Raw genomic sequence first — 26,199 nt, forward strand, 5'->3', positions numbered from 1 at the left:
ATTCTGATTATTATAAATAACATGAACAACATTGTGCTGTACTGTGGATTTGTCCATACAGTGGAGATATGTACATCTATGAAAGGATGATATTTTGAGAGAACAAAATGTAGTTCTTGTGGGGGCAGTCTTGGCCTGGTGGTAGGGAACTGGTCTTGTGACCGGAGGGTCGCGGGTTCGATTCCCAGACCTGAGGCCATGACTGAGGTGCCCCTGAGCAAGGCCCTTAACCCTCAATTGCTCACTTGTATAAAAAATTAGATAAAAATGTAAGTCGCTCTGGATAAGGGCGTCAGCCAAATGCCATAAATGTTCTTGTTCGACCATTGACTTATGTGATGTGCTTTGGTGGCATAGTCTGGTGGTCACGGTCTGGTGGTTAGGGAACCGGTCTTGTGACCGGAGAGTCGTGGCTTCGATTCCCAGGCCTGAGGCCATGACTGAGGTGCCCTTGAGCAAGGCACCTAAACCCAACTGCTCCCTGGGCTAGGGCTGCCCACTGCCCTGGGCACATGTGCACCACAGCCCTTTAGTGTGTGTGTGTGTGTGTGTGTGTGTATTACCTGCACAGTTGGGTAAAAAAAAGGACTAATTTTGATTGAGGTGAAAATCACAATTGACAAATATGGCACATTTACATTTGATGCTTGGTGTTTGGCACCATAAACAATAGTCAGTGATAAATCCTGACCCAACACTCACATTCCTTTATAGCTGTTCCTCTGCTGCCTATTAACCCAACCTTCTTTTCGCACTTCACCCCCGTTGTCAAACAGCACATAACAAATCTGCATCTCCAGGTGTCAGGAAACGGGAATCAACCCCCTCTGACTTTAATGGTGCTCCCTGTGCGGTTGCTCATCAACCGGGCTTCTCCCAGTCAGTCCCGAGGAGCCCAGGAAAATGACACACCTGCGGCACCCTGGGGGCTTGCGGGCCTCAAGGGCCCTTGACAGTGTTGTGCCTGAAAGGGCTCAGCCCTGCAGGAAACAGCCTAAGCCCAGCGGGCATCGGCGCCGCTCCAGCCGTTTCGCGGTTTTCAGGAAACCAGAGAAACGGGCTCTCCTCCTCATGTGCAGCTCCACGCGGTCAAGCAGCAGGCAAGCGTCGCATATTTGCTTTCTGTCTGACGCACAAATGCCAGGGTGTTTGAGCATTTAGATTAAAACATAGGACAAACCTTATCAAATGAAATCATGTGATCACGTGTGCTACTGACTTTGAAAAGAAATGGGTCCTCTAGTTCTTTGTGATAAGGTTTGTACTACTTAGGTGATAACTACGTTTTAGAATTAAAGAATGAACATTGCACCGTAGACAGGTTGCATTATACCAAACCAACAGGAGCACAGAATAATCATACCCCTCCTTGCAATCTGATGTTTTTCTGCTCAGTGCATTCCTAACTAAACACAAGGATTTGTTATTGAAAGAAAATAACCAGTAATCAGTTTGTTTCTTGAGTTCTATGACAAATGTTTTGGACATGCATTCATTTTGGACAAGCATGAAACATGGGTCCTCATAAAGTGAAGACATAGGTACTGAGGTATTGTGTGTAAGACAATCAGTTCTAAAAAGACTCTCCTGTCACGTATTTGGCAATTGGTGCACTAAAGGACAGAAAAATCAGAAAAATTGACAGTTTTAGGAAAGCGTGTGTAGGTCTGGATTAGTTCATTACTTGAGTTATTGTGTGTTGGGTTCTATCCAGCAGGTATGAATGGCAGGAACATGTAACACTTGGGTTTATCCAAGTCACACTGCAATGCTTCCACTATATCTACCATATTTTTAGGATTTACTGTTTTGTTTGTTCAAATGCTGTGAAATTGAAAACAAATTAATACAAATGCAAATTCCTACTTTACTCTCATCTTTAACATGGAGGTTTGTCATAGGACAAAATACATAGTGCTATCTGAGCAGTGCTGGTGCTTTTACATATGGCCCGAAGACAACTGGTTGTCAGGACCAACCAGGGAGACAGGATCAATTACAGACTAATGTTTTTAATCAAATAGCCCAATGAGGCAAATTTGTAGTTGAGAACAGGCAGGCAGTCAGGCGATTGGCAAACAATATCCGAAGGGCAATCCAAAGGCGGTAGTGGATCATATAAGACACAGATCAATACGCAGAAAGGACAACCACAATGGGCATGAAGGCTCGGACTCGCAGTGGCGTAGCATGCTTCACAATGGGTGATGGGGATTATGGGATTTGGGGAAATGGAGAACAGGTGCAGGGGCGTGGCTGGTGATGACAAAGATTTGTGTGCAGAGTGAGTGTGACAAGGATTTGGGGATTTGACCACTTAAGGAAGAGGACACATAGAAAATCCATATTTTAAATTCACAAACAATGTCTAAGTGCCAGTTTCAGAGATATTTTAAAGTTTCAAAGAATGATGGCACTGCAGTCTGGCTATTTGTAGTATTTTGGGATGTTATGGGATGGAAGCCAAATATGTTTAGCATAGATAAGCTGAGTAGATTCAGTGGAAAATACTTGGAGCTAAAAAGTAGACCGAGATTTTGCCAATGTATGTCACAGAAGCTCGGTGGAATCAAACTTGTCCAAGGGCCATTTTGCAGCAGATGTCCAATGATTCTTGTTCCTCTTGCACCATTTGAGCAACATTATTTCACTGATAGAATGGAAAAAGTTGTGAAATGCTAAAAAAAACATATATACTTGGATTCAGGAATTCAGTATTTCACTACTACTTAATCACAAATTATATGTCTGTCTGTCAGATGCAGTTCACTTCTGTAGTTGCAATAGTTTCTTTAACCTAAGACTCATATATATAAAGTGATTATTACAGCAAACACTTGCTAGTAGCAATTACTTACAAAACTGTTCAGTTTATTTTAATTTATTTGATGTAACTTAATTAGGGAGTGTAAAAAGTGATTGGAATCCATCCCTGATGCCATAACATAGATAATAAAGAAGAAGATAGTTGGATGCTCAGCCTTGTTGAATCAGTTGTAGATCCTCTCTCGTTCTTGCAGCCTGAGGTGTACACTCCCCCAGTGGTGGACACATGACCAACCAGTTCCCTATCGTGAGACAGCATGCTAGTGGATATCAGCACAGCAATAAGCACAATCACAACAACCAGTATAACTGAAACCAACGCACTGGTATGTGCAGTGTCCCACCTGAGACCCTAGACAACAATATACAAGTCCCAGGCAACCCCAAAGTCCTCATTGGGAACAAAGGCTGGAAACCAAGACAATACGGAAGGAAGCCAGTAAACTGACAAACCTCCAGAAGGGTACGCTCATCAAAGATGGAGTCTGGCCATAGACAAAACACAATAGGAGGCTCATAAGTGAACCCTTGGGAGTGTGCTACAAAAGGCTTCAGAGTATTCACAAGGAGCTTCACGGTGGCAGTCACTGACCCCTTCCCATCCACACTCACCAAGCCATGGATATGTTAAAGTGTTGAAATGAACACTACTTCTGAACACTGCACCTCTGATCACTGCATCTCTGAACACTGCACCTCTGAACACTGCATCTCTGAACACTACTTCTGAACACTGCACCTCTGAACACTACTTCTGAACACTGCACCTCTGAACACTGTTTCTGAACACTACATCTGAACACTGCACCTCTGAACACTACTTCTGAACACTGCACCTTAGCTCTTCTTAGTGACTGTGTGCACAGCAACACAATTTAGCTCCAAGACCATTGGTAATGCCAAGTAATGCAATTTGTTAAGGACAAAAATCACTTATTATATTCATACTATTTTTTTATGAATTCTTTTTTAATATGATTTTTTATATGATTCATCCTAAATCTCATTGGGAGGGAGTTGTTTGAGGAAGGATGCAAGAATAGAGGAGGTAATCAGAGGTGGGCCTCTAATTTCAGGCATCAATCAATCAATCAATCAAATTTTATTTATATAGCGCTTTTTACAACAGTTGTTGTCACAAAGCAGCTTTACAAGTGCCAAGTCCTAGCCCCCAGTGAGCAAGCCAAGGGCGACAGTGGCAAGGAAAAGTAATGAGGCATGAGGAACCCAGATCCCTTGCTCCAGAGTCTGAATTAAAACAGATTTGAGTTGGTATCGAGTGACACAGAGGATGCAAACCCACAGGCATAGTTTGCTAGCTCTGTTTATCTGCAACATCACCCAGATTGGCTCTGTAAAAGCCAGACGCACAGTGCCAACTTTTAACACATTGCTTGCCAAAAAACAAGCCATTTATTTAAAAAAAATGTAATGAGTTCTTTTAGATTTGTTTATTGAAAAAGTAAAAGAAACAAACAACCAGAAGGATCCCAAAACACCACACACACACACACACACACACACACACACACACAATGTTCTGTCAATACCACAGCCAAAGCAGGCTTTATCAAGATCCAAATGTTTTAAATAACATGATTTGCTTTAGCGTTGGTTTTGTATTACCGTATGCTAGTGCTTGTTTATGTCTATTCATCGTTGAATCAGAGCCTCAGGTCAGAGGTCAAGTGGACAAAAGCTGATGGAGCAAGTGCACCCACCAATGAGTTTGAGAGTGACCACCATCTGTAAGGCCTATGGGCACATCAGATTATGTAAATGTGCCATATTTGTCAATTATGATTTTTTCACCGCAATCGAAATTTGTCCTCCGCTTTTTACCCATCTGTGCAGTTAGAACACACACACACACACACACACACACACACACACACACACTAGTGATTACTAAGGAGCTGTGGTGCACACGTGCCCAGAGCAGTGGACAGAGCAGTTGGGGTTAGGTGCCTTGCTCAAGGGCAAGTCATGGCCTCAGGCCTGGGAATCGAACCCACGACCCTCCGGTCACAAGACCAGTTCCCTACCACCAGACCATAACTGTCCATAGCTCACTTATTATGAAATATTTAATCAATCATACATTTAATCCTTCATCTGGTCACACACAAGATTTTAGAAAATGAGTTTTGTTTTTAAAAGACAAAAATCAGATACTATACTATAGATTTGAAATACAGTAATTGGTGATATCCCAGCCTTGTTTCAAATTTTCTCGCTAGTAAACACTGCCATCTTATGGATAAAAATGCTACAGAACTGAATGAGTTCAGCCTTGGACAGAAACAATACAATCCTGACACATTTTATGAGCATGTGTGAATTTAGTAATATCTTCAAAGATCAAATTAAAGATTTAGTGATGTCAAATATTTACATTTTTGCTAAACTTTAAATAATTCCTTTATGCTTCACATATATTTACATTTGTGTTTTATATTGTCTGCCTGTCCAGTGCTAAAACACTGGATTAACTAATCTTCCTGTGATTGTGTCTATATTATCTGGAACAGTACCTCTCCAGTTGGGTCCAGCCTCTCCACAAAGTGGGTTTCTTTCCAGTCTCTGCAGACTGCATTAAATATCAGAAGTGGAAGGAAACTGTACCAGTCTGGATTGTCCTTCATGAACATTTTTAAAGCTCTGTTTCTTTCTAATCATGCTTATATTGACTCAGTAAGATCCTTGTTTGTGTAAAATTCTAATTGTGAAAATCTGGATAAGAGCGTCTGCCAAATGTAGAAAATGTTAATGTATATTTGTTAACATTTTAATGTAATATAAAATAAGCCAGTTGTTTTATACCATAGTGTTTAAAAATAGTTCGTGTATTTACTTTTCATTTTAATGCTTGGTGATTTACTTCTCGTTCTGCTTAGCTAAACAAAAACACCCTATAATGCAATGTCACTCTCAACCCCACTTCCTCGATGGTCAAGCTCGCTGATGATTGGCTGAAAAGATTGCGTCGTTGTCCCACCCCCTCGGACTGCCTGGCCCTGTTCGCGTGTGAGCGAGGCTCCTCCCCACTCGCGCTGGCCCGTCTCTCCCGCACCCAGCGCACTCTGCGTTCCAGCAGGAGACATCCCCTCCCCAGCATCTGCTGCAGCAAATGAGGCTCCCTCGTCTCATCAGCAGTGCCCCGCACGCCCAGTGCAATAGTCCCAGTCCCAGACAGCTGGGTCCGGTCAGTGGGCAGCTGTACACGGGTAAGTGTGAGTGCTATTTTCCTGAAATAAGGTGTGCATCTCTGGTTCTTATAAAGTCACGTTCTTCTTATAGCTGAGGTCAGTGGCACAGCAGGTAGTGTTTCCAGCTCAGTGTATACATGTTGTGAACCTCTGCGATTGGTTGATGAATAGTGCTTTGGTTATGAATCCTCTGAGACTGACTCCCTATCCTTAGTTCAAATCTGTGTTAATCTTTATCCACGTATGGGATTGGCATACAGGCAGAGTCAGAACTGCAGGAAATAACGATCATGAGACAGGCTGATACAAAGGGCAGGGCAGGGCAGCATGAAAACAAGACGGTGTTGACGGCTGTATCATTATCAGTGTGTGGCTGTTTCCATAAAACTCCTCAGACTGGGCATGTTCAATATATGAACAACCAGTTCCTATTTGACTCCTAAATTGAATAATCCATAATATATTAATAAACCTCAACTTGATGACGGTCTTGTAAAACTTTGGAAGGCTCCAACAGAACAAGTGTGAAGAGAGCAACCTGTGTTCTTTGTGTTAGGTCAGTGCAGTCTGAGTGGACTGGGTGAGGTCTCATTCAGCATCATCTGAGCTGTGGAAGCAGGAGACACCCAGGTGTGGACCACTCATGTATTCCCCTCAGAGTCTGCACCGATGGGGAATCTCCCACAGCGAGAGCATGGAGCGCCTAGCCTACTGTCAAGGTAAAGTACGAAGAGTACTGTCGGACTGGATTAGTTGGTTAAGTTTTAATCAAATGTTGAAAGACAAAACATTAAAGTTGATGAGTGCATCCCAGTTTGGATACGCAGGTTGTACGTTAGAATTAAGGCTAGGTGGTCTTATCGGCGTTTATTCTCCGATATGCAGCAAAGCAATGCATATTTGTTTCATGATGTAAGAATTGGACCATTGAGCAAACACTGGGGACTTAGAAAATACAGGTAAACATGGAAAAATATATATTTTTACTTTGTTTTGCGTTTGTTTGCTGGTCAATTCAGATCTGGGATATTTCAGGCTCATGAATACTTTTTATTAAATGGATAGATGGCATATACGAGATTACAACTTCTTGTATTCATCGAATGTATGGCGATTTTTAAGATAGGCAGCAGGGGGCAGTATATCTCCATTTGATTTCCACGGAATTACGTAGCGCTTTCAGTGGAAGGACGTGAGCCAGCCCTTCTGTGGTAGTGCAGGCGGAGTCGTGCAGGACAGCTTGGGTGTAAACAAATGGACGATGTGGCCCTTTATTCGGGTTTACGTTCTGGTGCTGGGAATTATCTGAACGCACGTCGTAGTTGCTGAGGGGCGTTGTCCAGTTTCGGAAATCTGCGACTGTGTTGTCCATGAGGGTCGTTCAAGATGTCCACGGTGGTTGCGAGGTGAAATATTACACCAATCCATAGGAGATTTACTTTCACCATGGCCACACCTGCGGAGCAAGATTTTACCCTGGCCGAAGCAGACAGCAATAAAGAGAAAACGCAAGTCTTCGGAATTCTTAGGCTGCAGGAAGATAAATCTGGCGGTGATAAACCGAGCAGCACTTCCATCAGGTCTGGAGACGGGAGGTGGCAGGCGCCCATATTCGCCCTAGCTAGGAAAGCATCGGAAACCTTCTCAGGCGGCATTCACGTTCTCCCTAAGGTCGCCGAGCCTAAAGTATCTCCATTTGCAGAGGAATGGAGTGTCAAGGGTAAGTTTGTGATTTTGCAAAGGCGCAGGTGCGGTTGGTATTGATCGGCGTGTACGTTGCGCCGATGGTTGTCCCCCCCACGGTTGGGATGATGTCATTGCTTGTAGGAGAACAATAAATCGTTCGACGATGAATGTGCAACAAGGCATCTTCACGTCGTGTGTGAGAAAGACTACATTTACTGTAACATCCCGGCCTAAAATGATACACTGCATGACTGTGTCATAACACACACGTACAGAGTTGTGTCTAGTAACCGTTTGTGGACACCTGGTCGCATGACGTTATGCAGATGCACCATGAACTCCCTTATCTCCACCTGTGGTATTATAACATATCAAAGCGTCACTCTTACATTTATTTTATGAGTGAAGCTAAAAATACACAGTGGATTTGTGTATGTCAACAGCAGTTGTACTGGGTTGTGTAATTATTAGTTATTTGGTCATACAGAATGAAACCTATTTTCATGACGGCTCCTAAGGTCTAATGGAGTAGAATCCTAAATGACTGGCAAGCAAGGCTTGTGTAGAGCAGAAAGATTTACATGTTATATTCAGGTCAGACATGCACACCACATTTACGTTTCAGGTAGTTGGTTCTGTGTTTCACTATCTCTAACATCTGCCTGCTGTTTAAGCATTAAATGTGGCACCTAACAGCACCTTGGTACGTTTCAAGGCTGCTTACATCAGTGAACAAATACTGGCAGTTACTTGCAGGTTAAAGTTTAGCTTGCGTTGTTGCTAACGCAGTGGGCCATGCCACTGATTGATATCCTGATACGGAGCGCTTCGCCTGTGTTAGGCTGTGTTACTAAATGAACTTATGCAGTGTCTTTTTAGGGTTTTTATAGTTGTTGTGGACCTTCAGGGTAGATACAGAACTGTGCGAGGTTATGACGCCACATTCTGTTCTTGTCTTCCAGCGTTCCGGGACCCAATGGCAATGGAACGGGCCAACTTACTGAACATGGCCAAGCTCAGCATTAAAGGCCTGATCGAGTCGGCCCTCAGTTTTGGACGAACCCTGGACTCCGACTACCCCCCTCTACAGCAGTTCTTTGTGGTTATGGAGCACTGTCTGAAACATGGCCTCAAAGGTACAAACATCTGATGCCAGCTGACACTGTGTAACATAGTTTGTGTAACAGTTTTCCAGAGACGGATTAAAAGCCTCATTGTGGATTGGTGTTTACGCCTAATGGGCCAATGATAAGAAGGTGAAATATTTGGAAAGGACCTCATCATCACTGAGGTCCTATGAGTAGTCACTGTTTGTAATGTGCAGTCCCTGAATCATGTGAAATATTGTCAGAAATGACAAATATGTGCATGACTGTTACTTTGGCAGTAGGCAGATGATCCTGGTAAGAAATGCACAGTAGACAGTGGGAAAGAGTTTGTCGGCTCTCTAAATACAAGCACATACACAGATATGTGGAAACCCTGTTTTAGAAAGAGAGCGCTGACACATTGTGAGTGTGTAATGGCTGGATACCTTGGAATGTGCTTACTTGTGACTCGTATGCACTAACTGTGAATGAGGACTTCATTATGTGCTCTGTAGTAAACGCGTTTGTCTCTGGCTTTAGTGAAGAAGACCTTTCTTGGCTACAACAAGTCGTTGTGGGGACCTCTGGAGATGGTGGAGAAGCTGTGTCCTGAGGCAGGGGAGATCGCAGCCAGTGTACGGGACTTACCAGGCCTCAAGTACGGACACCAGCATGCACACCTGTTCTCACCATTGTGCTCATACGTTGTGTTTTTTCTTTAAGATTACATTGTTGCTCTAAACACCATTGGTTGCGAGCAATGGCTTTAGTTTTGGTTTTTATAATCTCAGTATAGCCAGAAATAATTCACATGGACTCCTCAGTGATCTTATCTGGGTTTCCTGTTCTCCAAATGTCTCTGTGTAAATTCATTAGGGCAGAGACATTGATTCACGAATGGGTTAGTGAAACGCGGAAAACACCCTCCATTCCGTAGCCCGTGTCTGCTTTGCAGGGTTGCTCTTTATAGGCACTTTGACTGAAGGGGGAAGTGGAAATTTCAGTTCAACTTGCCAGACACAAACGAAACCTGCAACTGAGCCAAAAAGGTTAAAAAGCAAGTACTGGTTAGCAGTGGAGAACCAGAAACCCACAGAATCTTTCTGAAACAGTTCGGTGTAAGGCAGATACATTTCCAGTCAGACAACAAAAGCTTAGACATTTGCATATATTTGTGTTGAAAGTATAGTACTGTTAAAAATATGTATATCATGCCTATCAACTGATGTACTTGTAAATGTATTAAGTAGATATAGCTAATAATATCTACTTTATTAAGTAAATATTACTTATATAGCACAAAGGGAGTAGAATATGTATTTTTGATATACAAGTATGTACAGCAAGAACCCATATGAAAGTGAGCACCAAGATTGTGTAGTGGAGATGTAACTCATGTATTAGCAAGATGAAAATCGATATGGCTTTATGTTTCATTTCACCACTGAACAGGGCTTGCCCACACTATGTGTTTTGTGTGTCTGTGTGTGCATGCATATGTTCGTGTGTGTGTTAGGACACCGCTGGGAAGAGCTAGGGCATGGCTGAGATTGGCATTGATGCAGAAGAGATTAGCAGATTACCTGCGTGTCCTCATCACCAGGAAAGACATACTGAGGTGAGCAACCTTTTAACCTTTACCTTAATCATGCTGGGGACACGTGCCATCCTGTGCCCTTAAACTCTAATAATTGTACTGTACATGTTCAAATTTGTTGCTGCATTAAAACAAAGGAATAAATGTTATAGTAATCAAGATGTTTAAGGGCTGAGCTTGATGTGCTGGTTCAGTGAAAGTCCAGTGAAGTGTGGAGCAGGGGCCCTAGGGACTGAGACAGGGATTCAATATTTCACCTCACAGTGGATGTAATGAGTGTACTGGCAGAGGTAGCAGCATAATCTGATCTGTCCTCATATTTGATTTCACTTCCGACCGTTATAGATTTTTGCTGGCCAGTACCGGTACTGCTAGGATCTGATACTGATAAGTGTATTAGTATTAGTTTTGCTATAAGGTGGCATTAAAGGGACCGTCTACTGTCAATCTGCAGGAACTAAATTATAGTTTGCCTTCATTGAATTATTAGTTGGTTTGCTAGGCAGAATATGTATAGATGCAGTGTCAATACAGATATTGATTTGTATATCCTGGTCCAATAATATCTTTCAGGTCATAGTATTGCAATACTCTTCACTATCTTACACAATATGTCAATTTCAGTGTTCAAAATTGTGTGTGTGTGTGTGTGTGTGTGTGTGTGTGTGTGTGTGTGTGTGTGTGTGGTGCAGTGATTTCTATGAAAGCTCTGCGGTTATGCTGGAGGAGGAGGGAGCAGTCATCGTGGGTCTCCTGGTGGGACTCAACGTCATTGATGCCAATCTGTGTGTGAAGGGCGAAGACCTGGACACACAAGTACAAAAACATTGATTTGATTTGATTTGAGTTGAGTTTACACTGAGATGCTACATCGTTTAGTAATCTAACACGAATGGGCCTCTATGCATTTGGCTAGTTATGTCCTGTGAATGCAGGCTGATAAACTAAAGCTGGTCCCTTTTTCACACTGTTTCATCTACTAAGCTGGTGCCTATACCTGATTTATACAACAGAGTTCCTGATTATGCTATTTGGATGTTAATAAAGAATAATTAACTGTCATGTACTTATCAAATAGTGGAGTACTTTTTGCAGGAACTGTTTCACAGGGAAATATTTCAGCAGCAGTGTAGCATGAACTGGCTTTCAGCACAGGACATGAACATACTGGTCTCTCTGTATATACTATCTCAAGAAGATTCCAGAAAAGTACTGCTGTGTATTGTAGTTCACACCTGTGGAATATCAGAAATAAACATTTGTCGTTTGCGGTGACAAAGCATCTTAATGCTAATGGCCGTCACATTAATAGCATATCTATTTGCATTGGCAGTTGTAGCTATAGCAGCAATGAAGTTAGGAAAATGAACTGGTCCACGCTCTCAGAACCCCATGGAGTTAACGTTATGATTTAAACCTCTACTCTTTGGAACACACGTTGGTTTCACGTCCTAAAACTTCAAAAGTCCTCATTTCTTTGCAAACCTTGTGTATTTAACTGCACTTTTGTCTGTAACATTAAATCTAATCAGTAAATGAATTGCAATTATGTTTTTTCTTATTACTCAGGTTGGAGTGATCGATTTTTCCATGTACTTGAAAAATGACATTGATGACTACAGAAGTGAAGAAAGGTAATATTACATCTCGAGGTTGGAAAAAAACTAAAGGTGTATTTACTGATTGATATATTAAAATGGTGTATTTTTTGTGTACATGGAGTATCCTGTATCTGTATATTCCTGCTCCTTTATGTTTATTTATATACATACACACACAAACACACACAGGCCTAATAACATTTTATTTCGTTGTTCACTAAATAGAAATGGACAAATTGCAGCAATATTGGATCAGAAGAACTATGTTGAAGAACTAAACAGGCAGCTCAAGTGAGTACAGATTTTATTTCTCTTTAACATGCATCCAAGGTGTGTAGAGTGGCTTCCAATTTAGAAGCTGTTTTGCACCTCGCAATATGTCTCGGTGCCAGTAAAACTGTACGCATCATTCCTCTGCCTTAGTTCCACTGTTCAGGGTCTTCAGGGACGCGTGGACTCATTAGAGAAATCGAACTCCAAACTCATCGAGGAGGTAACGTTGTCTCCCAGAAGGACGTAGAATGAACATGTCAGACGTGCAGGTGAATGTGGTATCAGCTGGTCTCTTTTTCCCTCTAGCTGGCAATAGCCAAAAACAACATCATCAAACTACAGGAAGAGAACCACCAACTCAGGACTGAGAACTCCTTAATTCTCATGAAGGCTCAGCAACGTCTTGAGGTGTTGTCATGTTTGTTGATTTTATTTACTACAAACAAAAGTACTCTTCATTCTTGTAATTTCTTTAAGAATAGTTAAGTAAACAAAACTAGGAATGTAGTAAACTAAGAATGGGGCAGGTAAATGTGTTTCTGTGATTTTACTATGGTTTTATTTTAATTTAGTCTGTGGCAAAAATGTCACTGTGCTGTGCACAGGTTACACAAGGTGATGTGAACTGTGAGCTGGACACATATAAGCAGTCCCGGCAGGGCCTGGACGAGATGTACAACGAGGCACGGAGGCAGCTGAAAGAGGAGTGTCAACTCCGGCAGGTCTGTACCCACCCACAGTGCACAGGGGCAGGTCTGTACCCACCCACACCACGCAGGGACAGGTCTGTACACACCCACACCACGCAGGGACAGGTCTGTACACACCCACACCACGCAGGGACAGGTCTGTACACACCCACACCACGCGGGGCAGGTCTGTACCCACCCACACCATGCAGGGACAGGTCTGTACACACCCACACCATGCAGGGACAGGTCTGTACACACCCACACCATGCAGGGACAGGTCTGTACACACCCACAGCACAAAGGGACAGGCATGTACACACCCACACCACGCGGGACAGGTCTGTACACACCCACACCATGCAGGGACAGGTCTGTACACACCCACACCAGGCAGGGACAGGCAAATGAAAGAGCCTTTGTATTTTGTCCCTTTCCTTTTTAAATTTCACTTGTTTTTTTTTTATTAAAAAGGTACAAAACTTGCAAACTTTTCACCCATGTCCACAGTGTGGTTTATTTTCATTTGTAACCATAACAAACCCCAAAAGAATGCAACAGAGTTGGAACAGATTTCTATTTGAAACCTAATCAGGGCAATGTGCTTGTATGGTAGGACGTGGAGAATGAGTTGGTGGTGCAGGTCAGCATGAAGCAAGAGATGGAGCTGGCCATGAAGCTGCTGGAGAAGGACATCCATGAGAAGCAGGACACTTTGATTGGACTTCGACAGCAGCTGGACGAGGTTAAGGCCATCAATGTAGAGATGTATCAGAAAATGCAGGTAAGTTCACTACCAGTCCGACTACCAGTGTTGTGGTTAAACAGGTGAGGTTAAGGACCGCACTGTACAATAACTGCCTTTGATTAATTTCATAACTATACAGTCTTCTGATGAGGGCATGAAACAGAAAAACGACATGATTACACGGTTGGAGGAGAAGACCAATCAGATAACGGCTACTATGAGACAGCTAGAGCAAAGGTGAGTGAAGAGGAAATCATGTTGGATGCTATTTGGCATAATACTAAGTCACTTTCCTAAGAGCTATTTGGCATAATACTAAGTCATGTTCCTAAGAGCTATTTGGCATAATACTAAGTCACGTTCCTAAGAGCTATTTGGCATAATACTAAGTCACGTTCCTAAGATGCATTCAGATAAGTACAGTTTCATGTGAGCACTTGAGAGTTGATTATTCCTAAACCACAACTACTGAACAAACCACAACTACTGACACCCCATTTCATGTTCTCAGTATTGATTTTCCAGTCATACGTTTGCTTAGAGGTTTATATTTCCCATATTGAATTTTATTCGAAACACAGTAAAAGGGGCATGTGGGTTGCACACAGATGTAGTCCTGCTGGTCTGAATGCATCTCCGGATATGTACCATGCATGCGTTCTCCGGGCCAGCTAGCACACACCGTATCCTGCATGCGCTGCTTCTTGCAACAACACGCAGAATCCTCGCACCTGGGCACTCGCGTGTGTTTGGTGTTCGGTCGTGTGCCGCGGTGCTTTCAGAGTTCGCTCATGCCTCTGCCTACACAGGCCACACCCCCCACCCCTTTGCCATTGATTTACAGCCATCTTATTTGTGATGAGTTTAACAGACGCATTGCTTAACAAACTCTTCAAAGCTTTGAATGACGTGGGAATTCACTGATGTTTACATCCTCTTTCCCTTTTTGTTCCTCCCTTTTCTTTTCCACATCCTCTACCCTGTTTTAACACCTTCATGTTACATCAATATTTATATCTCCCCTCACTATTATGTTTAATCTCTCATTAAATGGGAGTAGTGATAAAGACCTGCTCAGCCAGACACGAACGCTCGCCATGTCATTCGTAAAATGTGCCAGTACAGATACAGAACATCAGTACAAACTTGTCAAGGATATTTCCTTCTGACTTTAAAATACTTTCACGATGTGTGACACAACGTGTTTGGCAATATGTAGTATCGTGAAAATAAAGGGTTTGAATGCTCTATATTAGTGTCTTTTTAGATGTGGTTTGTTGGATATGGTGGAATTTGTTTTTTCCACGTATCATTTAGTAAGTCCAGCGAAGTTCTTTCTCGTGGAACTGTAACATGGCGTACACAAAACCATACTGTAACAATAAGAGCAAACAATGATTTTGGTGTGTCTTTAATCCAGATCATCAATAAATTGTTTTAAACTATTCCTAAACATTTTTAGTTCATTATTTCAAATTCATTTAAAGTAACACATTTAATATTAGCTTTAATAAGCTTATTCTTAATAAGATTCTGAATATTAATCCTCTAATGAGAAAGGATATTGACTGTTTCCGTCAGCCTATCCCAGGCCCCCAACTTTTCAGTTCAGCTCTTTTCTTTCGGCTGGCTGTTGATGCGTGTACTGCTGGTCTATCGTGAGGTAGCGTGCCTGTCAACGTTTGGCCCTCGTTTTCTTTTGCCCATCTCTCCGTTCCATTACCCCCCCATCCTTCTTACCCTTGTGATCGGAGCCTCGGTTTTACCCGGTTGGTTTGAATTACGCCAGATTGCAGGACACGGAGAGGGACCGTCTGAGCGCCGAGGACGGAATGCGTCGCTTCAAACAAGACTTCACCAACAAAGCAGACAGCCTTCAAAAGCAGATATGCCAGAGAGAGAAGCAAATGTAAGTTTACAACATTCTGTTGAAGTCTAATGTTAATGCATTCTACTTCTCCTTCTGAGTGAAGTGTGCAGAGCTTGGCCCTAATAAAGTATACACTACATGAAATAATAATAATTTGATTATTATAATTTTTTCCATTATCAAAAATATTATTCAGTAAATTAATGAGGAGTTGTAAAACCCTTTAAATTACATGGCTGAGCATAAACTGTCTGTTTTCTTTAGATTACAGTTGGAAACAGACTTGAAAATTGAGAGGGAGTGGCGTCAGACATTACAGAATGACCTGGAGAGAGAACGGGAGATGGTCATCCAGCTGACAGCTGAGGCTCAGCAAATCAATGCACTCAAAAAAGTAAAACCCAGAATTCTTGTCTTCCATGATGTCCTAATGACTAGTAGACACTGGGAAGTCTCAGCTGATGGAAGGACACATCAAACTCTGATTTGACCTAGAAGCTTTACGGGCTGTTTATGTGCACCTCCATGAATAGTTCTTACTATTTGTCAATTGTTTGGTGATGTAAACATTGGCTTCTGGAAGCACGCGTCCTCTAATTGATGATAATGAAGTTTGATGTCTTGCTGCTGCCCGTCAGGAGTTTCACAGGCTGCAGGATGAGAACAATCAGCTGAAAGGGATTTGTGAGGAGCAGGAGCAGGCGCTGGAGGAGCTAGGCTGCAAACTCAGCGAGTGAGTTGTTCACTGGCTCCAATCAGCTGTTATTCATTTACCGATCAGCTTTATTCAAGACTTGTTGGTCCGTTGGGTTCAGTTCAGCCTGCCTCTTTCGGGCCTCTTTTGTGCTGTTCCATATTCAAAGATTTGTCTTTAGAGCTTCACAGCTCTGACCAAATCCATATTGTATTTCATAACAGGTCAAAACTGAAAATTGAGGACATTAAAGAAGCCAATAAAGCACTGCAGGTATGTGCTGTGTCTGATGTTTTGATATATCTGATCTTATGCTTCAGGCTATTACGATTTGGCTATAACTAGCGTAAGCTAGCTAACTTGTAAGTTGATTATTAATTTTAGGGAGGCCAAGTGTGGCTTAAGGACAAGGATGCCACACACTGCAAGCTTTGTGAGAAAGAGTTCTCCATCTCCAGGAGAAAGGTGAGCTCCAGTTTGCACTTCATCATTTGCATTTAAATGCAAATCTTGTCCATTACATTAGAACAAATTTTTTTATATTGATGAGTCATAAAATTAATATACATCTTGCATCTAGGGATACAAATTAGGACAGTCAATGTTCTAAAAGAGATTTCAGCTTTATTTGCCACATCAAATTAATCACCAATTTTCTTAATCTTCTTGGGAATACAGCAGGAATAAAATGTTTAAAGTACCAGTGAGACCTAGAGGCCACTCAAGAGCTACAACTTGCGTATTAACCAGGACAGAGAGAACTGAGTACATTACTCTAATTCTAAAATCTCTACACGTTTCTAGTTAGTTACAGATTTGATTTTGCAGCATTAGTACAGTATACATTCCAAATTAGGCCCAGAATTATTTTGTGATAGGTTCAAAAAGTATAAACCCAGCTTAGATTCTTGGATCCATGACCACAAGATTGCTTGTAGAGCCTTGAAATCAAACCAAGCATTTCAAAGTTTCGCTCTTATGCTACCCAAGGTAGGACCCAACTCCTGATGAAATGTCTGTGCCCCTAATGTAGTTTTTGAATCCCTATTTTTCACTGTATTTTCCCCCACTTTTACTTAATTTGTATTATTCCATTATTTATTTTTCTTTTCTGTCAATTGTGTATTTAAATATGTAACGTGAGGGAGGCAGGATGTATGGATGAGTGTGCATTGAATACGTAGAATGTTTAATGAGTTTAGGAGCGTGGATAGCGCACAATGAAAAGCGAACATACAACTGTGCAGACGCAAGACAAAGACGAGCACAAGACACTGTGAACGCACATTATATCAGTAAACTAAACACACATTATATCAGTAAACTAAACAAGACTCAAGTGATGACGAAATGAGCCACAGGTGAGATGGATAAACACGCACACAGAACCACACCCACATATGGACATAACCAGAATAGAATACACCTACACACACCCAAGGGGAGGGGCCTGGGTCTGTAATGTGACAAAATAAATTGTTTTATGTTACATTTTTCTTTTTTTGTTGTGTGAAAAAAAACTGTTAGGTTGTGGGATCTAACACGCGTTATTTTTTATTCTTCTATGCAAAACACTTTGAATTGCCATTGTACAAAACGTACAATACAAATAAAAGTGCCTTGCCTGAAATTCAGTACATCTTGGCATAGTGTGTGTTCCAGTAGCTCACCTGGTAGAGTAGAGAGAGGGAGGTGCTAGTAACATAAACTTGATGGGTTCAGTTAAAAAGGGGAACACATAAAAGGTTGTGAAGTGTAAGATACGAGAGTTGCTCTGGATAAGAGCATCTGGCAATTGTTGACAATGTAAAAAGTAACAGCACTGTAAAAATTTATTAAATAATGTTTTTGCACACACAAAACGGTGTTTTATTGTGAAAAGACAAATTGGGTCCCATATTTCACAAAAAAATGTGTTTTATGCATTTTGCATGTTTTAAAATTGGCATCTTTCCTGAATGCTTTTGAGTAGATGAGGGATAGTGTACCTGATGGAGAAGCCTGTGACATTCTCTTAAGTGAGAGGACAGCACTATTTCTGATGTTCATCTGGGCATCTGGTTTCTTTTCTTGCAGCACCACTGTAGGAACTGTGGCGAGATCTTCTGCAATGCCTGCTCAGATAACGAGTTACCTCTCCCGGCTTCTCCGAAGCCTGTCCGAGTATGTGACACATGCCATGCTCTTCTGCTCCAGCGCTGCTCTTCCAACGCCACATAACACACACACACACACACACACACACACACACACACACACACAAACCATGTGCTGCCAAACTAGCCAGGGTTGGCTTTAACTCTGACTACTATGTTTTCCTGCATCATGACAAACTATAACAAAAGTGACCAAATTTTCTGCACCTGTTATTCAATGTTAGAAGTTTACATTTCTACTGGGAGCTCCTCAGCACAGTGTCACAACAGCACGCAAGCAGCTGTTCGTTATGTGAAGCACCCAAAGAAGGAATTGAGTATGGGGAGCATACTTGTTCAGTGGCTTGTAGCATTTTATAAAGACTTACAAAGAATTACAACATAGCCATTAAATGTCTTCAGCACTACAACTAAGTAGCACTAAAGCATACTCTACAGACAGCATACTAAACAGGTTACTCTATCAGGATATTACATGCTCTGATATAAGAACATGTCTGGAATGTAGGGTGAACATATCATTTTATTGTGTCAAGAATTAACAAATATATGGGGGGGATTTTGTATACAAATTAATGTGTGCCTATGTGAAAAGTCACTCATACAGACGGGATCTTTAAAGATGTCCAGTGTGTCTGAAGGGATGGATCTTTTTCACAAAATTCCACAAAAACATCCAGTTTTCAGTGCTGCTCAAATCTGATTGCAGTAGAATCAATACAGTAGAAGAAGTTTTTTTCCATTCTGAAATTGTATTACTTCACACTATGTTACAGGCCGTAAAAAGCTAAACCAAGACTTGTGCTGTTTGTAAAGTGCAAAACTGGAATGCTACTCGCCTTGAATATTTATGGTTACCTTCATCTCAATGCATTCAAGTGTAAGCTTATAAAAATGGTTGCTAAGTCACATCAAGTTTCAAATGTAAAAGTATTGTATGGAATTGTAAATATGTCTTTAACCACTAAAGTCCATACTTCCATTTCATGTTCTCTCTGTATTCATTTTGTTGTGTTATTGCAGGCATATACTCATCTGTAGGTTGACCTCAGGTACACTCATCAGTTTAGAACTGGCATTTTTCCATGTTAGCTAAACTGTACTGAGATATTTGGCTATTAGTTAATAAAACAGGTGTTTTTTTCTCAAAATTGTATATTTGAAGCTTCAGTTGTATATACAACAGAGCTACATATCTCACCTGTCACTATATTTAAAACGCACAAAAAAATAGCTATAGAGCATTATACTAGCTGCATAAATATTAGAATATCAATTAAAATACATTTAAACCACATACAAATTTAAATGTTTATACTGTTTTGCAAATATATTTGTTGAATGATAGCCCTCATGAATGAAAGACCTGCTCCAAATTAGACACCTATGCGATTATGCGACAATAATAGACTAGTGCAGCCATCTCCGTCCGGGACAGGTACGTGTTCTGAAAGGCCTGCGTGAAGCACAGCTCCAACTCGTACCATTTTAGAGAGAACCAGAATTTCACTGAATGATCTAAAGAAACATGCCCTGGTTTTAAGTTTCTCAGGCATTTCCACCAACACGGGTGGCAAGAACTGACATTGTGTCCACCAACACGGGTGGCAAGAACTGACATTGTGAACTTCATCTTGCAACATAAATGAGAAAAAAAACTAGAAGGAATCCCAGTCTGTGTAGTTATATCAAATGTTATACTCAAATACATATTTTGTAATGACTTCTGAAAACAAAAAAAGTTTATTTTGTAAGCAATAATATTAATTTTGGGAGGGTGTGGTTAACAAAATTAAATAATAAAACAATTAAATAGACAATTTAAACATCATGTCATTAATTAAAGTGATTAGATACGAAAAAAGTTAACAGCCAAAACATTACTTTGAAATCTGCCTCTCACTAAAGTTGGCAGCCAGTCACAGTGACTTTTAAGGTTGCAGATATACATAGATGACAGACAAAAAAGCAACACTAGTAAAACTTAAAACACAGAAGAATTTAATATAAAATTTAATAAGCAAAATGTACAGTAGCTGGTCAACCTATATATACTTATTTATAATCTTTATACTTTTTGATTCCGTTCTTTGAGACTGGAAAATATTCTGGTTACATTTTATATGAACATCTGCAAACATCTCAGTACAAAAGGATGTTCCAACTCCCAGCTGATATTTTTCATGTAAAATAAGATCAGAACATGCCCCTCATTCCACTTCCTCGAGAGCCCACGCCTCCAGAGTTGCCATAGAAACCACCACCACGACCTATTTATAATTACACATTACAGGTTTTTTGGATTAAAAACAGTGATTACATGCAAATGATGGTCTGAAGTAAAATCTTGACAATGGATTTGAACTGAGAAAGTGTCAGCAGTGTCTGAATAAAGAGATACGAACCCATTTCAGATGCTCCACTTGCAGTTGAGTTCAGGAAAAGTTCTATATAACGGTGCTCTGTGGGGGACACAGTGAGGGAGTTGATGGGGCAATATGGAAAGAACGAAATAAGCAAAAACAGTACTAGACCCTCTCATTTAAAATTAAATGTTTGGGCTCTGAAACACTTGCTATATGGTATAAGTAAAAAACAGGAAATAATTACATACGCATGTGATTCTTGTCTTTCGACATGGCCGACACCGCATCTTCGTGAGACGCAAACTCCACATCTGCCTCCCCCGTGGACTTCCCGTTAGGTCCCACATCGATGTGCACTCGAATGGGATTTAGCGGAGCGAAGAACTGGAACAAACGCCGCACATAAGCCAAACGCTTGTACCATCAAGCTGCTCAGGCACCAAACGGCGAAGGAGACGGAGCCCTGACGTGCGACTTACGTTGGCTATGTCCGCCTCTGTGGCACGAAAGGGAAGACCTCTCATGTGTACATAGTGTCCTCCATGGAAGCCCGAGCCAACGTCCCCTGTGCTGTAACCATGACCTCCCATAGCACCTCGACCTCGGTCACCTCTTGCTCTCTCATCAAACATTCCGTTACCAAAACAGTAGTTGTTAAAGCCATTGTAGTTATCAAATCCCCCATAACCTGTGGAACGAAGACACACCTTTAGAATAATGCACCAAGTACACAGTCTGCTAGAAGTTCAAGTGTCTGTTCAGTCTTTTCCATCTCAAAGAGGCTAGCGCACACATACCACCACTGTAACCACCTCCACTGCGCATCTGGTCCAGAACAGCTCCTCCCCTTCCAGGTCCAGGACCAAAGAAGCCCCCACGCCCCATCATCGGCCTGTCATACGGGCTAGGCCGCTGTCCCATCATCCTTCGGGGCACCTCGTAGTACGCACGGATTTCATTTCGGCTGCTTTTAAATATTTCTATGTACCTGAGTTTGTTCAAAATGGAATTGTGTTAGCAACAAATACATTTTACAAAAGCAACAACAACTGCTGTGTTTGTTTCACAGCAAAGGGGAGAGCTTAGAGGGTCAAGGTTGGAAGCCCATGATTTAATTATCGCAGCAAACACTAATGGCTGCATTTTTAGAATCCGGAGGGAGGGAGGGAGGGAGGGAGGGAGGGGGGGGGAGGGTCTGCAGTGCCTCACTGCAGTTCCATATCATGAGCAACTCTTTATCCCCCCATGACACAACATGATGTGAGATACATGCCAAGTTTAACAATGTGATCATACCATCTTTTTCTAAAGCAGAAAGATGCATGACCCCCAAACCCACATTAAAGATAGCATTATCACCCAGCCCAGTCTTGCCGGCCCCACCTGTGCCCTATTCTTTCCTTGTGTTTGCCCAGAGCCTTTTCTGCTATCTCCTTTGAGGCAAACTGCACGAAGGCTTCCCCTGTGCTCCTCCCCTGGTAGTCCATCGGCAATGTAATCCCATTTGGCACGATTTTCAACCCTTTAACCCAAGGACAAATAACCCCACAGAGGGGGACATGTTAAATAGCAACATTCTCATATGTAGCAAAGAAAGACCCTCTAATTTAGTTGCTTATATCACCCCTTTATAAAATAAAATCCCTAGAGAATACCACTATATCACATATTTCCACTGACAATTCTGGACAATAGGCAATAATTAAAAAGGTATAAACTAAACATATATGAAATTAATGTATCAGGGCATGTTTCTCCTATTTTTTTAAAGAAAGATACAATTTTTAAACTACGAGTCAGTTGTACTTGGCACTGAATCACTGGTTGAGTGAATCTATGGTTAGTGAAAAGTTAAACATCAGCTTCTGGAAAACCGTCCATGTAAAGGTATTCATGTTCAGCTAATAAAGCATATTTGACGAGCTTAATCTGAAAATGTTTTGACTTTCTTGGAGAGTAGTTACCACATCAAATAAAAAAACTCCAGACTTAACCACAATTAAAAACGTGCATCTCAGCAACATAAAAGGAACAAATAAAAAATCTGAAATTATTGTATTCGTTGCATAATATACCTGCAAAGAACTGCACAATCTCTTCTTTACTGCAGCCAAATGGTAGTCCTCTTAGCCTTAGTGTACAGCCACTGCAGCTGTCGTAGTCTGTGGGGCCACAGCGCTTGAGGACCCAGTCCATCTCACTGCGATTTGACTTGAACACTACATATCAAGTCATAACTCGTTACCAGAACATATTTCATGCATACTAAATCAATGGCATTTGTATTAAAAACTTAAACCTTAAAACCAGATAAAACATTTGTAATGGTGTTTCTAATACCTTCAATATAACGATGACCCATGTATTTGCGATCTTTTGCGAGAGCATTTTTAAAGTCCTCTGCTGTTTTTAGCTCGACAAATGCCTCTCCACTGGGCCTTCCCTCCTTGGAGAAGGTGAAACACACCCCATTCAGTTTCCCTACAATATCACAGTCTGAAAGATGGGGGAAGAGACATTCAGACTTGGCCTTTGCTTTACTTACTAGCTAGATTCTTGTCTAGAATAAGATTACAAGGCATCACACTTTGATAACAGACTACATAAGAAAGCATTTAGCCTCAATCTGAGTTTACCAGAGAAAAAAGAGGCCACTTCCTCCTGTGTGCACGACCAAGGTAAACCACGGATGCGTACCACATATCCCTCGTCGTTGTGAGACATCTTTATCTGTGACTTCAGGACAGTTACAAATAAACATGTATACAACTTTAATGGTACGTTCAGTATCACTGGTGTCATTCGCACTATTGATCTAGACTTGAATATGCAGTTGTCATATTGGCCTGTCACTGACACATTAAAACTTCTAGCTACCGTGAGATGACAAACTAGCCAGCTTGGAAGTTCCATGTAGACTGCCCCGCTATACATCCTCAAGGAACCGACTAATTACTTAGTGTTTATAAACATGCAGCTAGCTAAACTAGCAAGCTAAAGTTGTTAGCCTGATGCAAATGACCTGAAAGGCTAACTAGCCAGCTAGCTTGGTAGCGAGTAGTAGTTAGCTAGCTAGCGAAATAGATTTTATATCAAACTAAACAATAATCTTGCATGTCAGGTACTCACACCACCAAGCATAGGTGAATTCGCTTATGCCATTTTACGACCCCTCCACAACTTGATAAATGGACCTTAAAATATCGTCGCGCACCTATTAACAACACTATGTTTACCTGAAAGATTTCTCACCGTCAGCTGCCTGGCTTTTCCCTACAGGTAGTTAGCTGGCTGGCTAGCTAGCCAGTTAGCCGTCGATGCTAGCTTATTACGAAGGTTGCCAGAGTCTCCCAAGAAACTCCCCAAATTCGAAATGTCATTCACTAAAGTAAAAAAGACTAAATATAAATCAACAAACAGCGATTTCACACATTTCTTAAGATTTCATACATACTAATATATACACAATATAGGGGTATCTTTGAGAATAACACGGGTATGTTTATAATCCCATTATGCATCATGAAGTAGGTCAATAAATAATCCCATTACATATAATATAGTAGGTCCACAAATAATCCCATTTGGAATGTTAGCTATCTGATACAGATGGAATGACTATTCGTTCTGAGCATTCTTGCTTATTAATTTTGCTAGGTTGTACATAACCCAGCCTCAAAATACTAATAAAATCCCATTTAGCTCAGTTTCTGTCCAAAGACCTAGCTAGATATTTCCTGCGTTACTAATGAACAGTCCCATTCAAACTAATGAGATACAACTCTATATATACCTAAATATATCTGGCTAAATATCTACAATCAGTATTATGCCTTTAATCTCTTAACAGGGTTTTGCCCTCTTACCCATGTTTATCGCAAACCTTGTTTCTCACTTGGTTGTAGCTGCTTCCAACACATTTCCCGCGTGTCGCATGAGGTCCCTTCCCAGTGTCCTCTGGAAACTTGTTTTGTAACTATATTTGCAGCATTTCTGAAGTTGTATGCGATTTCTGAATTTGCAACTCATTTCCAAAATGTAGCGCAGGCGCTGTCATTCTGATTAAACTTTTTTCTGGTTTTGTATAGCGTCTTAGAAATTCAGCGAGTTGTCATTTTGATGAAAATGCAGGGTATGTGCCCCACGACGTGTTTCCCAGCCCACAGGTGACAAACTGAGCTGTCACTTAAATACGGGCTTTCAAGAAAACATGGCAACACTGTTAATTTGTAATCTCGCGAGGGGTCAACTGTCGTCGCTACGGGACAGCAGTTTATTTCTGATTGGATCGCGCAGAGCTGAGCTGATTCCCTGAAAAAGTGACTTTTTCTGAGTAGTTGTGTCACGCGTTAACGGAAGCTTATTGGAAATGTTTATGCCACCCTTTCTATGATCACGTTTTGTAAAACCGGAAGAGAAATAAATAGATATTATCTACATAAATTAAATAGATAGTTCCTAGATAAAAGTGGTTTGATTAAAGAAAACTGTTCTTTTGTTAGTCTTGACTATTCACTCTCCATCATTTTTCTATTGTGGGTTGAATGCTGAATTCAGTGCCACAGTTCCCTTTGTTAATGTCTTGTTGAAATGTCTTCCCCTTTTGATCTTGTAGTTATTCCTGAAAGTTATTTTTATGGTTGGTAGCAACTATTGTTCTACATGCTTTATACATACGCTAATTTCTTACTCACTGTAAGATCTTTTTGCAAGTCAAAAGATTCTGACTCTAAGGTTATATGTCACTTTTTAATAACATAAGGTCTGTCTAGTAAGTATTTATGTGTATAGACTGAACATATGTACAGAGGTGGAAAGAGTACTGAAAAATTGTAATTGAGTAAAAGTATCATTACTTTACCTAAAATCTACTCAGAGTAAAAGTAAAATTACCCATCTCAAAATTTACTCGAGTAAAAGTACAAAATTACTTCATTTAAAATGTAATTTGAGTAAATGTTACTTAGTTACTTTCAGCTATTTAATGCATGGATGAATCATGAACCAAATTCAACACAAGTTGTTTTAATCGATTTCAAAGTGTATTTAAGTGCACATCCACGCTTGCAAAAAGGTCAGCTGGGCTCAGGAACATACTTCCTCACAGCACAAGGACAGTCACAACCTGTACCATAAAGTGCAAACAATTTTCAGTCCTATTGTCCAATGGACAACACTATGATAAGAATAAACAAATTTAAATTACAAATTATTCAAAAAACAAAATGCACACCAAATTAAGTGCCCACAAGATGCCACAAATCAAACTAAAATGCAACAGGATTCCACTACTCACAATAAAATGCCCACAGGATCCCACATCAAAAATTTAAAAATGCTCATAGGATCCCACAATTTAAAAGTAAGTGCTCACAGGATCCAACTATTCAAAATAC

General features: G+C 41.0%; 2 protein-coding genes across 11 annotated transcripts; one reads left to right on the top strand and one right to left on the bottom strand.

The window, feature by feature from the left end:
• The first annotated feature begins 5,855 nt into the window (after positions 1-5,855).
• On the top strand, positions 5,856-19,419 carry rufy2 (RUN and FYVE domain containing 2). 3 transcript variants are annotated; one of them, XM_076973948.1, is made up of 19 exons: positions 5,856-6,053; positions 6,592-6,754; positions 8,684-8,857; positions 9,350-9,467; positions 10,326-10,427; positions 11,099-11,222; positions 11,976-12,040; positions 12,233-12,298; positions 12,431-12,500; positions 12,587-12,688; positions 12,886-13,002; positions 13,586-13,753; positions 13,857-13,954; positions 15,507-15,626; positions 15,852-15,981; positions 16,226-16,320; positions 16,506-16,554; positions 16,666-16,746; positions 18,358-19,419. In XM_076973948.1, exons 2-19 carry the CDS (start codon positions 6,679-6,681, stop codon positions 18,499-18,501), a joined length of 1,899 nt encoding a protein of 632 aa, XP_076830063.1. In that variant the 5' UTR covers positions 5,856-6,053; positions 6,592-6,678; the 3' UTR covers positions 18,502-19,419. The 3 variants fall into 3 exon arrangements, with proteins under 3 accessions (XP_076830063.1, XP_076830062.1, XP_076830064.1); XM_076973947.1 differs by lacking the exons at positions 5,856-6,053; positions 6,592-6,754 and adding an exon at positions 7,214-7,755; XM_076973949.1 differs by lacking the exons at positions 5,856-6,053; positions 6,592-6,754; positions 15,507-15,626; ... (3 more) ...; positions 16,666-16,746; positions 18,358-19,419 and adding exons at positions 7,215-7,755; positions 14,778-15,162.
• hnrnph3 (heterogeneous nuclear ribonucleoprotein H3 (2H9)) lies at positions 19,100-24,958 on the bottom strand. 8 transcript variants are annotated; one of them, XM_076973952.1, is made up of 11 exons: positions 24,670-24,958; positions 24,056-24,186; positions 23,440-23,539; positions 23,144-23,299; positions 22,879-23,022; positions 22,187-22,325; positions 21,601-21,791; positions 21,283-21,491; positions 21,052-21,187; positions 20,843-20,899; positions 19,100-20,707 (listed from the first exon to the last, which is right to left on the bottom strand). In XM_076973952.1, exons 3-11 carry the CDS (start codon positions 23,525-23,527, stop codon positions 20,634-20,636), a joined length of 1,194 nt encoding a protein of 397 aa, XP_076830067.1. In that variant the 5' UTR covers positions 23,528-23,539; positions 24,056-24,186; positions 24,670-24,958; the 3' UTR covers positions 19,100-20,633. The 8 variants fall into 8 exon arrangements, with proteins under 8 accessions (XP_076830067.1, XP_076830065.1, XP_076830071.1 ...); XM_076973950.1 differs by having other exon boundaries at positions 23,933-24,186; XM_076973956.1 differs by having other exon boundaries at positions 23,144-23,249; positions 24,670-24,957.
• Positions 24,959-26,199: the final 1,241 nt, after the last annotated feature.

Source organism: Brachyhypopomus gauderio, chromosome 15, assembly GCF_052324685.1.
Source record: "Brachyhypopomus gauderio isolate BG-103 chromosome 15, BGAUD_0.2, whole genome shotgun sequence".
In the NCBI taxonomy this organism is placed as follows: Eukaryota; Metazoa; Chordata; class Actinopteri; order Gymnotiformes; family Hypopomidae; genus Brachyhypopomus; species Brachyhypopomus gauderio.

Excerpts from the sequence above, each read along its gene's own strand:
- rufy2 (XM_076973947.1), top strand. The coding sequence starts at position 7,482 with ATGGCCACACCTGCGGAGCAAGATTTTACCCTGGCCGAAGCAGACAGC. Across the intron at positions 11,223-11,975 it reads GCGAAGACCTGGACACACAA|GTTGGAGTGATCGATTTTTC; the intron begins GTACAAAAACAT and ends CTTATTACTCAG. Across the intron at positions 12,299-12,430 it reads GAACTAAACAGGCAGCTCAA|TTCCACTGTTCAGGGTCTTC; the intron begins GTGAGTACAGAT and ends CCTCTGCCTTAG.
- hnrnph3 (XM_076973950.1), bottom strand. Across the intron at positions 21,188-21,282 it reads CAGAGGCGGACATAGCCAAC|TTCTTCGCTCCGCTAAATCC; the intron begins GTAAGTCGCACG and ends CGTTTGTTCCAG. Across the intron at positions 20,708-20,842 it reads AAGTGGAGCATCTGAAATGG|GTCGTGGTGGTGGTTTCTAT; the intron begins GTTCGTATCTCT and ends AATTATAAATAG.